At 45.1% G+C, this 16,755-nt stretch overlaps 1 protein-coding gene across 1 annotated transcript; it reads right to left on the reverse strand.

Annotated features, from left to right (window-relative positions):
• Positions 1-2,136: 2,136 nt before the first annotated feature.
• Positions 2,137-12,631, reverse strand: LOC141988253 (relaxin-3-like). The gene is made up of 2 exons (XM_074954089.1): positions 12,400-12,631; positions 2,137-2,804 (listed from the first exon to the last, which is right to left on the reverse strand). The coding sequence occupies exons 1-2, from the start codon at positions 12,629-12,631 to the stop codon at positions 2,440-2,442; spliced, it is 597 nt and encodes a 198-aa protein (XP_074810190.1). The 3' UTR covers positions 2,137-2,439.
• Positions 12,632-16,755: the final 4,124 nt, after the last annotated feature.

Genomic DNA, 16,755 nt, shown 5'->3' on the forward strand with positions numbered 1-16,755 from the left:
TGAACGTTAAGAAAGTGCCAACAGAAAATTCCAGTGGTTTGGTCCAGTGGTTTGGTAGCTTAGCCCACCTGAATTACACCTTTAGACCATGAGATGCAGGAGGAGGAAAGGTAGCTCACCTGGATCACCTCTGGGCTGTGTGCCTAGGTGGATGTGCCACCAACAAACCTGAAAGGCAGTCCTGGAATAAGGAACAGGTATGTCACTTCCTCTGCTTGTTTGTAAATATACACAGTGCAGCTTTTTCTCAGTTTTTCACTGTACAAGTTTAGCAGAGAAAATGTTCTGTCAAGATGGACTGTACATACAGAGCAATTTTCAAATGATCATAATTTAATCAAACTACAGTAATTTTTCTCAAAGCACTTAAGAAATTTGGTACAGGCTATTTTCTATGTCAAATTTCAGCTCTCTGCTATAGCTGTTTCTGCAGTAGAATTGCTAAGCATGAAATTGAGAGAGAATTTTCTCCCTCCTTCCACCCCATCAAATTAGGGGAGGCATTTCTCCTCAAACTCTACCCCTTCTCCTTTATAAGATGCTATGTCTAGAAAAACTCATCCCAAAACTTGAAAAATTCATTAAGATAAGTGACTGGAAGCAGGGTTTAGAATGGAAAAAAATATGCACCCTTAACTAGCACTGGGAGCTACAGTGAACACACAACACTGTCACTCAGTTACTCTTCCCAGAGCATCTCTCATTCACTGCAGCTATGTATAGTAGAAGAAAAGTGTATTTAACAGTTAGTGCTATAAATTGCCATCCCATTGAAATGTAAATGTTATGAAAGCTAAAGGTTGATGATATCCACATTTAACAGCTGTTTTTCCCATCCTCTTTTAAAATACCCTGAAGTTTTCACCCTACCAGTAAAATCTAATTGATGGGAATAATTACAAAATCAGAGGATGAAAGGAACGTAGGAGATGCACTATTGATTTAGTGAAGCGTTCGTTTAAATGATCAAATATAATGGTTAAAAATGTACATGGATTGAAAACTAGCTGCAAGTCAAACAGTCATCATAAATAGTCTACAGTAAGTGTAGTGCTGCAGCAATTGGTGTTAGGTCTGGTACTTAGAGTGGCAACTACTCATTGTCATTTTCACTAGTCTCAAAGTAGGAGGTATAGAACACTAATTTCAAAGTTACACTAGGATGCATTGTAAATACCAGAATTCAGAGGGACCTCAAGTGGTTACAAATATTAGCAGAAAATAAGTTTAGTATATCTGAAGAGGATAAAGAGAAAAATCTGGACACCACACCGTTAAGAGACAAGTAACAGTGGAAGACAAATGAAACAGAAGTTAGAAATTCAACAATACATCTGGAATACTGCACACAATTGAATACTGCAGTATTCTAGAATTGTAGATAAATTGGAAGGTGTTCATAAAACAAGTATGAATAGGAGCAAAGATTAAGGGTGCTAAATATCTAACAACTCATCTAAATAACAAGTGAGGAACAGACGACAGAAGATAAACCTAGATTCCTTGACATGTTAATTCTTCAACCAGAGATTCAGGGCAGTACAGAGATATACAAGTAAGAAAGAAGTCAACGGAAAGTTTAACCTGAATGAGAAAATTTTGTTTTAAAATGTGGTATTTAAGAAATAATTCTGCAATTGGATGGAGATGGTCTGAATATTGTACTAGATCCTCTTATTAACTTCTATTAGTGTGGTATAGAAGCCAGTTATACTCTACAGTCTTCCATTAACTGGTGCAACAGCAAGCTTGGTGGTATTTGAGTTTCAAGTTACAGAACACCCTTTCAGCTAGAATTGGTCAAAGTCTCAGCTCTTTAAAGGATTCCCTAGGTATTGTTTCCAATGGAAGGGGAAAAACAATTCTATAGCATTTATATCAAACGGGGGGTCAGGACCGCTCAGGGTGTCGCAAGGTTATTACATGGGGGCTTACGAGCTGTCAGCCTCCACCTGAAACCCTGCTTTGCCTCCTGCCTTTATAATGGTGTTAAATAAATGTAAAAGTGTTTTTAATTTATAAGGGGGGTTTGCACTCAGAGGCCTGCTGTGTAAAAGGGGTCGCCACTACAAAAGTTTGAGAACCACTGATTTATATAGTGTGACATACTTTAATTACCATTGAGGTTTCTCCCTGAAGTGTTACAAAGAGGTGGTGTGAAAGTCTTATTATAATTTTAAAGACAAAGCCTTAAAACACAGAAAGTAAAGATTTACTAACAGAGTTAGAGCAAAGGTTACTGCGGCAAAACAAAATTACTAATTATCATAAGTTTGTGAGTTTTTAGAGAAAAAACAATAACATATACAGCTGCTTGCAGACAAAATTGCCATGTTGTTGAGACTGTTTCTCTCCTTACATGCAGTACTTGATCAAGCATCACTGCAACTAACATTGAGTTCATATGTCTAAAATAAATACAGAAACACAATTTTAATCTCAGCATAGTGTACTGATATCAGCTTTGGTACATCCCCATTTGCAGCACACTCCTGCCACCCCCATTGAGAAGTCTCGTTTTCTTCTGGGATACTTGGCCCAAGGAAAACTATTTGACACCATGGGATTGGCAATCCCTGCTCCACCTCTGTTCTTCCAGGCAGCATCCTCAACCTGGCGAACATATTCACTGAAGTCATCTGACACGGGTACGTACTCGTTATAATCAAACAAACTAAATGAATCCTTCAATGTCAGCTGTCCAAGTGGTATGCTGGCTCTCTGCAGCTGCTCCAATCCAGGAGCTAAGACTGACTGCAATTTCAAGTTCTCTAGTTCTTTATTACTAGTGGCTTGAGCAGAATCTGTTAAAATAAAAATAAAGATTTTTTTTTTAATTCCAAAGTTATTAGGTGTAATTATAGTGTTCCTAAGGGCGGAAGGTCATAGTTAGAAGTTACATCACAATCATTCAGCTAATAATAATAATAAATAATAATAAAGGAATCATTATGAAGGCTGCGAGTTTATCACGGAGGTCACGGATTCCATGACCTCCGTGACTTCTGCAGCGTGCCAGTGCGGCTGGCTACGGGGCTGCCCAAGCAGCTCAGGCAGCCCCTGGGCCAGTTGCACCAACTGCTGCTCGGGCAGTCTGGGGCCACTGCCACCTCCCTCCCAGACAGCAGCAGGAGGAGTTTGGGTGTGGGAGGGGGTGAGGGCTCTGGGTGGCAGGCTCCCCAGAAGCAGCAACATGTCCCTCCCTCAGCTCCTGCTTCCACCCACAGGCACTGACCCCACAGCTCCCACTGGCGGCAGTTCCCGGCCAATGGGAGCTGCGGAGCTGGCAGCGTGCAGAGCTAGGAGCTTATGAAGGGATGTCACCGCTTCAGAGAAGCTGGATAGAGAGCTTGCCAGCCGCACCAACCCCACCTCCCTCCAGCACCCGCAGCACCCCCTCCCCACACACCCGCGGCGCTCCCAAGATTTAATCAGGGGTATAGTACAAATCATGGACAGGTCACGGGCCATGAATTTTTGTTTAGTGCCTGTGATCTATCCATGACTTTTACTAAAAATACCCGTATCTCAAACGTAGCCTTAATCATTATCTAAACACAAGACGACAAGAATAGCACTCCCACTACCTTGGCTGACAGGGTTGTTTTATTTAACTATTGTTTTAAACAGCCTAGTTTTGTAATAAACATGCTCTTAGCATAACTACAACAGCGTGGCTGCTGTAAGCGACACACTTGACAAGGCATCCTTTTTCCACAAGGGCACCATGCAGTCTTAGGTGGGAAGTCACCACCTGTGTGCTATTCATTTATAAAGAGTAATTAAGCAGCTATGAGATACAGGCAATTTCCTCAGACAGCAGTTCTCAAACTTTACCAACCCAAGGACCCCCATTTTGATTTAAAAATTTTCATGGACCCCCAAACCCATCACTCAGCCCCAAGCCCCGCCCCCACATCACCCCTTCCCAAGGCCCCACCTCTTCCCACCCCCACTCCACCCCTGCCTCTTCTCTTCCATGCCTCTTTCCACCCCCTCCCCCGAGTGCACCCCATCCCCATTCCTCCCTCTCCCTCCCAGTGCCTCCTGCACACCACTGAAGAGCTGTTCCCCAGCATACAGGAGGCACTGGGAGGGAGGAGGAGTTGATCAGCTGGACCGGTGGCCCTGGATGTGATTCTGCCTCCTCCCAAGTGCACCCCATCCCAGCACCTCCTACACACCACTGAGCAGCTGTTCCTTGGTGTGCACGAGGCACTGGGAGGGAGCGGGGAGGAGTTGAGTTGATCAGTGGGACCTACGGACCCCCTGGAGAACCCTCGTGGACCCCCAGTTTGAGAAAAGCTGCCCTAGGGATTGACTGGCTGATAGAAGGTGATGGTCCACAGCTGTGCTCTTAAACCTATGCCTGGATCATCTATTACAGCAAAGTGTGTGTTGGGTAGTTAATTGGACTGTCTTGAACTTGCAAAGCAAGTACAATACTTTGTATCCCCACACAAGCACTGAGTTGTGGTTACAAGAATTTGTTGTACTGGAGTTTTTTGCAACATCTAGGAAGAGGGCTTTAACAATGGTCCAACTGAGCAAGTGCCCTCTGCAACACACTTATGCCCCACAGTAGTAGGTATTCTTCAGTCTTGAGAGGACCATGGGTATCTACCCCTGAGAGGTAAAGAATTTACTCAGTTGGTTTTATGGCAGCTGAGAATGTGGCTGAAGAGACCCACTTGAGAGAGACAATCTCTGCCCACATCTGTCACATTTAAAAGTGATGTTTCAACTCTTTGGGCTCTGCCTTCTGCAAGCTCTTTTCTCCTTTGCTAAGCTGGATGGCTTCCTCTCGTAACTCCGGACACCTTTGTTAAGCTCTTGTTTCCAAAGGCTGTGGTTTTGGTCTTCCCATTTGTCCACATCCGTGTCCATTTCTTTGAGGTCTCACTTGCACACATCCTTGAAATACAATTTTAGGGTATCCTTTGGGTCTTTTTCCAGATGCCAATTCGCCGTAGAGGATGTCTTTTGGGTTGCAGCCATCATTAATTAGGCACACATGCCAAAGCCAGCGGAGGCATCTCTATCTGAGAAGTGTTTGCATGCTGGGTATGCTGGAGCACCTCAGTGTTGGTGACTATCCCTCAAGGAAATGCCCAAGATTTGACGAAGGCAACATATCTGAAAGCTGTCGAGCTTTTTTTCCTGATGAGAGTATAAGGTCCCTGTCTCACTCCCATACCAAAGTGTGCTGATAACCCATGCATGATACACACAGAGCTTTGTGTGTTCTGTTTGTTGTTTTGCCATATCCTCTTGCTCATTGTTGCTCTTGCTAGACATTGTTGTGGCAACTTTTCCAGTGCAGTTTATAGTTGTTGATCTTGATGGAGGGTGCTTCCTCAGCTCCATAATGGCATATTATGTTTGTCTTTTTTAGGCTAATGGTAAGCCCAAAGTCTTGGCAGGCTTTGGAAAAACTGTCCATAAGGTTTTGGAGATGAGCTTCTGTGTGGGTTGTCACTGCTGCATCATCAGCAAAGAGGTGGTGTTGGATAAGGGCCTCCTGAGCCTTGGTTTTAGATCTGAGTCTTGGAAGATTGAACAGCTTTCTGTCAGATCTTGTGTGCAAGTAGATTCCCTCAGTTGTGGAGAAGAATCCACAAGCATCATATTTGTGTTTGTCCTCCAAATCCATTCCATTCCAAACTCATTTAGTTACTCAACATTCCCTAACTGCACTAAGCAACATGTCAGGTGCTTTAGGAGACACAAAACATACTGGTACAACTATGATTGTAAAGTGTGATGAGTATAAATGTGTCAAAATGGCTCTATCAAACAATGTTGCTATGTAGAAGCGCTACCCTAGAGGTTTGCAAGCTGCCTACAATGTGGACCATCTCTTCAATTCTTATTGACTACCTCCTCCTATTCTTGACTGCATGAACCACTATCCCCTATTTGCAGACATTACCAGTTGCTTACATAGGGGGTAATGTTAGGAAAGTATTTATATATTTTCAGCTAATGCTTTGGCTCTTTGTTTAATCTCTCCCTCCAATCTGCTCTGTTTCTCTCAACTGGAAAGAAGGAACACTAGCAGCTTAGTTACACACCAACTCTGTGCAGGCCACAATTTGGGAGCTTCTGTGGGTGGCTAGAAGGACAAAGCAAGACAACCACCTGTTTCATGCAATCTATCAACGAAAAGCTTTCCTCATGTACGTGTAAGCGCAGCCAGTGTGGGGATATCACAAGCACTACCAACCTGGACTGTAAAAGCCATTCCATGTGAAATCCCTATTTTCCCTTCCTTTTATTGTAGGCAAAATCCTTTTGTATTAGTTTCTCTAACTACTCTTGGGGCCCCAAATAACCTTTTTTTCTTTACAATTGCAGCAAAATCAATTCAGACATTGAACTAGGAGCATGGCAGAAAAGTGTCCTTTGGGGGGGGAAAAATAGTCAAGATGCTGCTTTGCTTCAAATGAACAATTTATTTTTAAACTTCATCCATGTCTTGAACTTAGTCCTCTGAAGACAAGTCATTTCAACAAAATGTATTAATTTTTATTTAAACTTGTGAGTATACCCAACCAGAACTGAGTGATGTGCAAAAAATGACATGTATTGGCTAAGATTGTCACCCCTGCTTCAGCCTTTTTCCCTAGGGTAAACGGGGTAGAGTGGTATTATGGAGCCCTAAAAGCTGTCTGGGTTCTTCTAGGCAGTGCTGCAGTGAAGGGAGGCTGCCATAACTTAAACAAGCCTCCACAGCTAAGTAATATCAGAGCTGCTCCAGACCCTGGAGCATCCCCAGGAGCAGCAGAGTACAAAACCAGCATAGTCACCTCAGCCTGCCCCCCACCCCCACCCCACACACACTTCTCTAGGCTGAGAGTTCTGTACTATACCTCTTAGAGGTGCAAAATAGAACTGTAGCCCCCGTACTTAGCACACTACTTGGGGAAGCACTATACCTATAGTTTCTGGTTGACTATTATGTCCTTCCAAGCAATTGATAATGGGCTGTTAATAGGACTATTCTTCCTCAGAGGTTTTGGGAACCATGTAGAGTTTGTTTAGCTTTTAAGAGTTGATCAAGACAAAAGGTCCTATGGCTGCCATGAAATTGAATGAATCATAGAATATCAGGGTTGGAAGGGACCTCAGGAGGTCATCTAGTCCAACCCCCTGTTCAAAGCAGGGCCAATCCCCAACTAAATCATCCCAGACAGGGCTTTGCTGCGAACTAGATGACTCAAAGTCTATATGAACACTGAAGGATTAATGCTGTGAGTCCATAAGCCCCTGTATTCATGATGCAGTCTGTTCATCGAGATCAGTTCCATCTCGATCCCATTCAGAGACACTAATACTAGATATGGGATGGGCAAACTGCAGTCCGCAGGCCGGATCCACCCCCTCAGGGCTTTGGATCTGGCCTGCGGGATTGCCCCCTGTGGTGCTCTCAGAAGCGGCCAGCATCATGTCCCTGGGTTGCCCTGGCCTCCGGGCACTGCCCCTTGCAGCTCCCATTGGCCGGAAATAGGGAACCGTGGCCAATAGGAGCTTTGGGAAAGGTACCTGGAGGCATGGCAAAGGCAGTGCTCGGAGCCCTGTGCTGCCTCCTCCCCCAGGGGCCGGGCAGGGACGTGGTTCCGGCTGCTTCCCGGAGCAGCACGGTGTGGGGCCAGGGCAGGCAGGCAGGGAACCTGCCCTGGCCCTGGTGTGCGCCATTGCCACCCCAGAGCCACTTTAGGTAAGTGGCACTGGGCTGGAGCCCGAACTCCTCCTGCACCCCACCCCCCAACTCCCTGCCCTAAGCCCCCTGCTGCACCCCAGCTCCCTGCCCTGAGCCCCTTCCCTGAGCCTCCTCATGCACTCCACACCCCTTCTCTTCCCCAATCCTGAGCCTGTTCCCCCTGCCCCGGCCCTGCACACAATTTCCCCACCCAAATGTGGCCCTCGGCCCAAAAAGTTTGCCCACCCCTGAATTAGATGATAGTGCATCCATCCAAGTTTGGAGTGAGAATGCATATTTTTGAGGCAAACCCTTGTTATTTACCTAAATTTTTATCTTACAGAAGCTAGTGTGGCATGAATGCTCATGACTTGCTGTTGAAAGCATGGTTGTGCCTCTAGCTAAGAGAGAGGTCAAAGCAGGAGACTATGAGGAAAAATAAAACAGTTATCGGTTTAAGGTTCCTAGAAGGCCCTAGTGCATGTACTGCTGTCACCTTTTTTTTAAAAAGTACCTTTTACTTTGATTTGATCGGTTTCTGATGAATTATATTTCAGAACACAAGGATAAATCAAATTATCTAATTTTCCTGAGCCATTCAACTATTACAAGAGTACATGTCCATTTCTACCCTGCTGCTCAGATAAACAGGAAAAATATACTGAGTACCTCAAATACAGCAGAATAAATTAGGTGCCGACTATCAAGAAGGAACTTTCTGATGCTTGAGGATTGCACTGACTGCACTAGTCTGTACAACTTTCTTACAAGGACACTGCTCTTGTCATACTTGCAAGCACACATTTGCAGAGCTGCTCTTTCACCCCAGTTTATTAGAAATTTCAGTATTTGTCTAAGCACATGTTTTACTGATGCTGGGTATAGTTCAGAGTATGTAGATGTCTTCAACTGATTTTTACAGTAACAGGCTTAATGGCCAGTGTAAATAAAATATCCTTTAAGTTGAATTACTCCAAAGGAAATCTTTTCAAGCTACAATTTTACTCAATCAGTATTTAAGATTAATCCCTTTTATTTGACAATTTTATTTAAAAATCTTTCAGAATAAGTTAACCCAATAAATAGAAGATCAAATCTAGCCTCCTCCATCCATTTAAATACCTGTATATGATCTAGTGTATACAAAGATGGGGGACCTTAGTAGTGTTGCAGAACATCTTTTTAACTTTGTGCTGTGAATATTATTGATCTTTCTATTTTGTATTATATATTTTGATAAAGAAATTTTACAAGATCAAGGATTTATTTTGTTTCGGCAAGTGCTTGTCTACACAAATATTTAGTTTGCGGCAAGCTATGATGTGAAGCTTCCCCATACTAGCCTGCTACAAACTAAGTGTTTATGTGGACCCTGCTGACTCTCTTAAATGAATGTCATCAGGGTCCACACGGACAGTTAGTCCATGGCAGATTCACACCCCAGCTTGCTGCGAACTAAATGTTCATGAAGACCAGCTCTAAGTAACCAAATAATATAGCATTCAAATTTGAGGAAGCTATCATACATAGAATGGAAAAGATTAAATGAGTAACTATACAGGGACCAAGGCCCGGTTCCCCAAAAGGACTTAAGCACCTAGCTCCAAAATTTAGGCACCACTGAGATCCTCACAATGCCTGCTCAGCTGTCACCAATTCTGGAAGTTACTGTAAAAGTCCCCATGGTTTCTGCCTCTGGATAGGTGCCCATCTCAATCTCATGCTTAAATCCCAGTGGGGTCCTTTGACTAGCTCACCTGCAGGACCCAATCAGGTAAGTGTTCTCAAAGCACACCTAACTCTACATACACAGTGGGGAGATCAGGGGCAAGTGATGTAGACATCCCTGATGCTTTAGTCCAGAGGTGAGGGCACTCATCACATCTCGGATGAGTACCCTCACCAATGGACTATTGAGCTGTTCTTGCGAGAAACAGATTAGGTGCCTGATATCAGAACAGGGTTTCTCGTTGTGGATCTTAAGTGCCTTCCTCTAGCTCAAGCTTGGGCATCTAACACCCTACTCTTCAGCTCCCCACCACCGTGCTGCTTTTTGTGGATCCCATTCCCAGGTATGTAACTCTTTCCATGCACTGTATATGGAGCCTAGATGCCTAACTCAGGGTCTGAGGCTTCTACTCATGAGCTGTTAAGTGCCTAAAAAGTTAAGCTTGGCAATACTCAGCCTTGCAACACACAAGTCCCTTTCTGGATTTACACCCAAGTTCTCTCTCCACAAGACACAGTAACCCCTGTTGAAGTCCATCGGAGTTAATTGTATTCTGCTGTATAAGAATAAGGCCAAATATGACTTGTGGTAGAATGTGCTACTGAAAGAAGGGGTCACTTCCCATTTCTCAGCTCCACAAAGTAGTCTTCAAGTCTTGTAGTCATACTAGTATTCAGGAGTTTTAACAAACAATAAATACAGTACAGGTTGACTAAACCAGAAGTCTTAGGAAGTCATTTGCTTTGCAGTCATTTGCTATTTTTGACTTCTGAATACACAATAGGAATCATTTTAACATGTCTTGAACAACAGTGCAAGTGTTTAATCTTTAAGCAAATAAATACACCTTTTATAACAGGGGTTCTCAACACATTTTTTGGTGGCCTCAGAGTGTGGCCACCAACTATTGCTGATGGCTGCTCTGACAATTTTTCCTAAAATATTTAATTAACTTTAGGAAAAAGTATATGTGCATATTTATTTATGTCCATGTCATTGTAATAGACTTATGAAAGGTTGGTTTGTTTGGTTTTTTTGTTTTTTTTTTTGCAGGCTCAATAATAAAAATAATGTACAGTTGTCTCTTCTTTATTGGCCCTAAACAGCATAGAAACACAAATAAGGTGCTTTGAATGTCCTTGTTTTATTTCTTATGGTTTCTTTTGCTTTCTTGGATTTTTTTGTTTGTTTTAAAAGACTTGCTAGCTCCTATGTGTGCTGTGAAAAGTGATATTTGTATGTGTGTTAGTATCGCTTTTCACAGCAGATTTACCCAGCCCCAGCAAGCCCAGGGACAAATTAAGCCCCGGATGGGGAGATGGGTACAGAGGCACTTGAGGCAAGGGAACACTGGGGGAGACAGCAGTGATGGGGTGGGGGTGCTTGGGCCTAGAGCCTGTCACCATGTAGTCAGGGAATGGAGCCTGAAGCCCTATGCCAGGGGACAGGGCCCAGTGGCTGGAGCCTGCCCACTGCCCTCGGGAAGGTGGGGAGCACACTGGCTGCTTGCTCCTCCAGCTTGTCTCTCTCCAGCATGGGGCAGCGCCCAACCACTGCTGGTAGCCCCTTGGTTAGGACTACTGTTTTCTGCCCTCCCCCAGGTGGCTGCATTGGAGAAACGCTGTGAGTGTAGCCATGATTCCATGGGTTTTTTTCCTGGGATGACGGATTAAACAAGTTTCACTAACAGAAGCATTTATTTGAACATGTCCCATCATTAGCAAAGTAGAAGTGACCCCATGTGTTTGTGGGTTTTTAGGTGATTTGGGACAGTGCTCTATTCTTGCTCTTCAGGCAGTCCATGAAGCATCAACTGCAACCCATTACCACCATATTCAAGATGGAAGAGGTGGGAGGTAGTAGAGCTTTCTCTGAAGTGTGTGCTCATAACAAGTATGCGGTTAGATTCTATGCAGAGATAACAGTGAGCAGGCACTTGCCCATACTACAGATGCTGTGGCATTACAGCTGTGTTAGGCACTTGCTACAGTGACTCAAGGGGGTTGGTTGTCACTGTGGTTAATCCACCGCGGGAGAGGCAGAAGCTAGGACAACAGAAGAATTCTGTCCGTGTATCAGTGCCTATGCCAGGGCTAAGATGTGTTTCACTACACCTCTCGAGGGTGTGAATTTTTCACCCCCTTGAGCAACTGAGCTAGGTCAACCTAAGTCTTAGGCGTACAGCAGCCCTTTGTTTCCCCAAGGTGTTGCTTGAAAGTCAGCCAACCTTCTTGGGCAGAAAGATCAGTTCTCTCTGCCCTTGCCTGTGAGTAGCAACAACCCTTTGATCGCAGCGAAACTTACTGAGCTCTGTGCCACTCACTGCTGGCCAGAGCCTAGCAGTTAAATGGAGGAAGAAGGTCTCTCCCCCTCTGAGGTACTTTGCGGGTGTCCATTAGGGTAGCACCTGGAGACACGGGTCTGTTAATGAGTTTAGCCCAGAGCCAGAGCAGCCCTGTGCGCGAAGGGCCGCGGGTTGCAGAGCGGGCACGGCGGTACCCAGACGGTCCCGCACGAAGCCTGCGCGGGGCAGGGACGGCCACGTCCCGGGCTCGGGGCTTAACCTTCCTCGCTCGTGGGGGGCGGTTTCGCGCTGGTCCCCGGGCCAAGGGGCGCGCCAGGCTACCCGAGACCGAGGGGGCAGAGGCAGGGAAGTTGGACGCGTCCCCCTCCTCGCGCCTAGCCGGGCAGAGGCGAGGGCGCCGACGTAGTTTCTCGCCGTCAAGCGACTGGAAAGCCGAGGCTGCGCCTCACGCTGCCCGGGCCCGCCAGCAGCCGCCCCCTGCCCCGGCCGTGCGCTGGCCACCCCCCACCCCGCGACGGGTGACAGCCCGGCCCGCCCGCCTCACCGCGAGCCGGGCTCCCTGGGGGGGGGGCAGGTCCCAGCCCGGTGCCCCGCGCGTGCCAGCCCCTCCGTTTGCAGCCTGCGGGGGGGGGGGCACGCCGCCTCCTCCCCCCGGTCACTCACCAGCGCCAGGCAGCGGCTCCCCCGCCTGCAGGGCCAATCTCTTCCAGCGGGACCCGCCGCAGGTGAAGATCACGGCGCGGATGAACTCCCGGCCGCACAGCTTCACCCCGTACTCGCCGCCCCGGGGCGCCGCGGCTGCCGCATCCCGGGCGCTCTGCGCGCCCAGCTCCGCCGGCAGCCCGGCTAACAGCAGCCCCGCGCACAGCACCCGCAGCGTCAGCGTCAGCCCCATCCCGGCGCGCGGCCCGGACCCGCCCTGCACCCGCCCGCTAGACGGTCACACCCGGCCCTCGCGCCAGCGGCCCGCCTCGTGCTGCAGGCCCGGCGCTCGCTGACGCCCGCCTTATATACCCTGCCGAGCGCGGCAGGCGCGGAGTCACCCACGAGCGCAGCCCAGCCCCGGGGGGCACGGCTCGGCTAGCCACCGCCTCCCTCTGCCTGGCCTCACTGAGTTATTGGCTTGAGCTGCGTGCCCGTCTCTCCCCTAATAACCCACCCCACCCCTTTGCAAACCTGCCCTACAGGAGCAGCGCTGGCAAGAGCCGCTGTCCCTCCAGACCCTCGCACAGCAACGTCCTTTGGGATGCGTGTAGCCGGGGGCACCCTGCTGCCCCCCTCACCCCTGGGGCCAGCGCTGCCGCTGGCCCGTGTTACATCATTCAGCACTGATTGAGTCCCCTCATCGCCCCCACCCGCCTTCGCTCCTCCACCTCAGCCACCCTGCTGTGGCTGTAAAACTACCCCCTCCTCTTCTGAGTGGGCTTGAATGCAGTGCACACAGGCAGCAAGGGAATGGAAGTGTCACACTGGTAAAGGTAGTGGGGTAGAGCAATACAGAGCACATGGTCCTGAGGTGACAGTAACGTGACATTGATAAATACCTACTACTAGTGATGTTAAAACAATACCCTCTTCCTGCTCAGCCTGTTCCTTTCAGTCACATTTCCCTATAGTTAGTTTTGCATCATCCACCCCAACCACCACTGAATGCAGGCATTATATCTTGAATAGTGCATTGTAAAGAAGCATTGCTATATACATCGTGTAACTTTAAATCAACTTTTATACAACCACCATAACCAACACTCTTTAAACAATTTGCCATTAATTTCATTCTAACTGGAGGCAAAGTCACAGAAACTGTTAATCACAGGCGGGAAAGCTGTTCAGAACAAATCTATCCACAAGCAAAGTAGCTAAGGTAGTTGTACTGCAAGTTAACAAATTAGAGTAATATATTTTTGTGTTCAAATATTTGTAGTAGAATGATTTAGGCAATAGCAAAGAAGCAAAATTATATTTATTCATGAGAAATGTAAGCTGCTGGTATAATTGTTACCAGTGTAGTCAGTTTGTTGTTCCAGCATGAGTAATTCTTTTTAGAAGTTATTCTCAGGCTTAAAGTTTAAGGGAAAAAAACCCTCATGTGTACTTCATGTTGGACTGCACTCCACCAAGAAAAATCACTGCTGCACTTCATACCTTTTCTAGATCTGTGGATGTAGCTGTAACCATTTCCTTTCAATTGCTTATCAACCTTTATTTACATTTTTAGGGCTGAAGACAGGGTAGGTGGTGGAAAGCAGCTCTGTAGCTCCCTCTTTAAGAAAGGAGCTCCGTTTATAAATGCAACTTTATTGAGACTAATCTTGGCATATAGTTTAGATATTTTTAAAAAATACTTGGTCCCAGAAGTGTCCAGCTGCCACAAATTAATGTTGTCCGTTTTTATTATTTTTAGCTGGTGTTTTTGGTGGAAGTATGTGTGCAAAAAACATTTGCTATAACATTATTGTGCTTTCTGTAATACAATACACTATTGTGTATTGGCTCCTGGCACTTGTAACCCTTAAACAGTTGTGCTTTTTCCCAGTAGCAAGTCCTTGATAAAAGATCAGAAAGTATCAGGTAAGGTGAATATGTCCTTATAATATATTTGCACAAACTCCAACACCTAAAAGGTTTGTTAAACTGCTTAAGAGAAATATCAATCCACACCAATCTTTAAAAATTAGGAAACCTCCAGTTTAGATCCTTCTTTAACTGCTATCACATTTATCATTTTCAATCACAGACTGCACCCCAAAATGTACAGAGCAGCAGCCAATCATAATACAAAACCTCAGTTCTTTCTGACCTCAGCAACATCAACATGTCTGTTAGACGTCTGTTCATTGGGGAATTACATTATATTTTCCCCACAGGAAAGTATGTCAGAGATAATAGGAAGACCAGGGGGAAAAGTGATATGGGGTAGATTTGACAAAGTAAAAATGTTCAGTAACCAGTGAAATATGGTAGTGAGATAAGAAGATAAAATTAACATGATGCCATTAGACAACAAGCCATAGCATAGGTAACAGTTAGGAAAAGGCCCTGCTCACTTCCATTCATGTCCTGCTCTCTCTGCCTTGTAATTAATTGTAATTGTAAATGCAAATGCATTGTAATCTATCTATCTATCTATGGGGTTTGAGTTTTTGGGTTTTTTTTTTTGCAGGATCAATAATAAAAATAATGTACAGTTGTCTTTATTTTTTATTGGGCCTTAACAGAATAGAAACACAAATAAGGTGCTTTGAACATTCTTTCTGGGGGTACATCAATTCATCAGGATATTTGCCTAGTTTTACAACAGGCTACATAAAAAGCACTAGCAAAGTCAGTACAAACTAAAATTTCACGCAATGACTTATTCATACTGCTCTGTCTCCTATACACTGAAATGTCAGTATAATAATTATAAAATAAATCAACTGGAATAGATATATTATAAAAATTAGAAAGTAAGCAATTTTTCAGTTATAGTGTGCTGTGACACTTTTGTATTTTTATGTCTAATTTTGTAAGCAAGTAGCTTTTAAGTGAGGTTAAATTTGGGGGTACACAAGACAAATTAGACTCCTGAAAAGGGTACAGTTGTCCGGAAAGGTTGAGAGCCATTACACTAGATGATGTGATGATTAATATGTTCCTATTTGAATGCAATTGATTTTTTTACCATAATCAGACCAAGTTTGCAAATATGTTCTAACATTTGCACCCTGACTCATGTTGTTTTGAGGGGAAGAGATTCTGAATGGTATGAGTGAAACAGAAGTGCAATGGTGTGATGTTATCTATAAGGATTTCTAAAATTCCCACTACCCCAGACTTAAGCGCCACTATAAGATTATGAATGATAAATTTTGGCCAAAATAGGACTGAAATCCTCAGCCCTACTCTCTGAGAGAGTGCTGCTAGAGTTTTCTACCACTTCATTATTTGGGGAGTGCCTTCATACAGAGATGAGTTTTGCAGGATGTCCTAAGCATGGGTCAAGTTGGGCTCAGCCTGCTCTCTGCTAGTAAGGAGTTTTGTATCTTTGGGCATTGCTGAAAGTTCTGTCCTCTACCTCTTGCCCCATGGATCTGTGTGTGTGATGCTAAATCTGACCTGTACAGGATTTACACTGCATTTTAGCATCCCGGAAAGGGTTGTTCAGGCCATACTCCAGAAGGTGACATGTTGATATCCATGGAGGGAATAAAAAATTCTCACCACTCTTGAATGTATGGCTTATACTGTGGTTCTTATAATCTAGGAGCACTGCCTCCTAGTTCCCTCTGCTGTAGCCACAGGTTTCTATTTCAAAGTCTCTGACTCCAGGCGCATGGTGTGCATGCGTAGGCCTCAGTGGAATACAATAGGGACCATCACTTGAAGAAATACCACTTATTTAAAAAAGAAAAGGAGTACTTGTGGCACCTTAGAGACTAACAAATTAGTCTCTAAGGTGCCACAAGTACTCCTTTTCTTTTTGCGAATACAGACTAACACGGCTGCTACTCTGAAACCTGTCACTCATTTAAAGATGCACAAAGAAACAGGACAAAACAATTGAATATAAAAAACATAGTCTTCCCTCTCCACCCAAATCCTTGTGTTCCACACGCACTTGTCACATCTTGCCTCCATTTATACTGTAAATTCACTGGGGCAAGAATGGTCTTATTTTATGTTTCTACAGCATGCAGCATAATGGGGCCCCAATCCTGGTTGGGGTCTGGGTGCAAGTGCAATACAAATAATGAATAATCATAAAGCAGGGGAGGAAAGTCCAACTAGTTTGGGTATGTTTGTTTAGGAGGTCCAGAACCTTCCATCTAAACATTTAAAAGGACTTTATCCATATTGATGCTCACAGCACCTGTGTGAACTGTAGTTATAGTAAAAATCATCATCCCCATTTTACAGATGGGAAGAGAGAGATACAGAGAGATAAATAATTAATTCAAGTCACACAGAAAAAGGGAGATGCCATGACTATGCCCCTCCTTTAACCCCTAGCCCATGCTCTCAAAGAGCATTGTCAGA

Source organism: Natator depressus, chromosome 5 (genome assembly GCF_965152275.1).
Source record: "Natator depressus isolate rNatDep1 chromosome 5, rNatDep2.hap1, whole genome shotgun sequence".
NCBI classification, from domain to species: domain Eukaryota; kingdom Metazoa; phylum Chordata; order Testudines; family Cheloniidae; genus Natator; species Natator depressus.

Excerpts from the sequence above, each read along its gene's own strand:
- LOC141988253 (XM_074954089.1), bottom strand. The coding sequence starts at position 12,631 with ATGGGGCTGACGCTGACGCTGCGGGTGCTGTGCGCGGGGCTGCTGTTA. Across the intron at positions 2,805-12,399 it reads GGAGCCGCTGCCTGGCGCTG|ATTCTGCTCAAGCCACTAGT; the intron begins GTGAGTGACCGG and ends TTATTTTAACAG.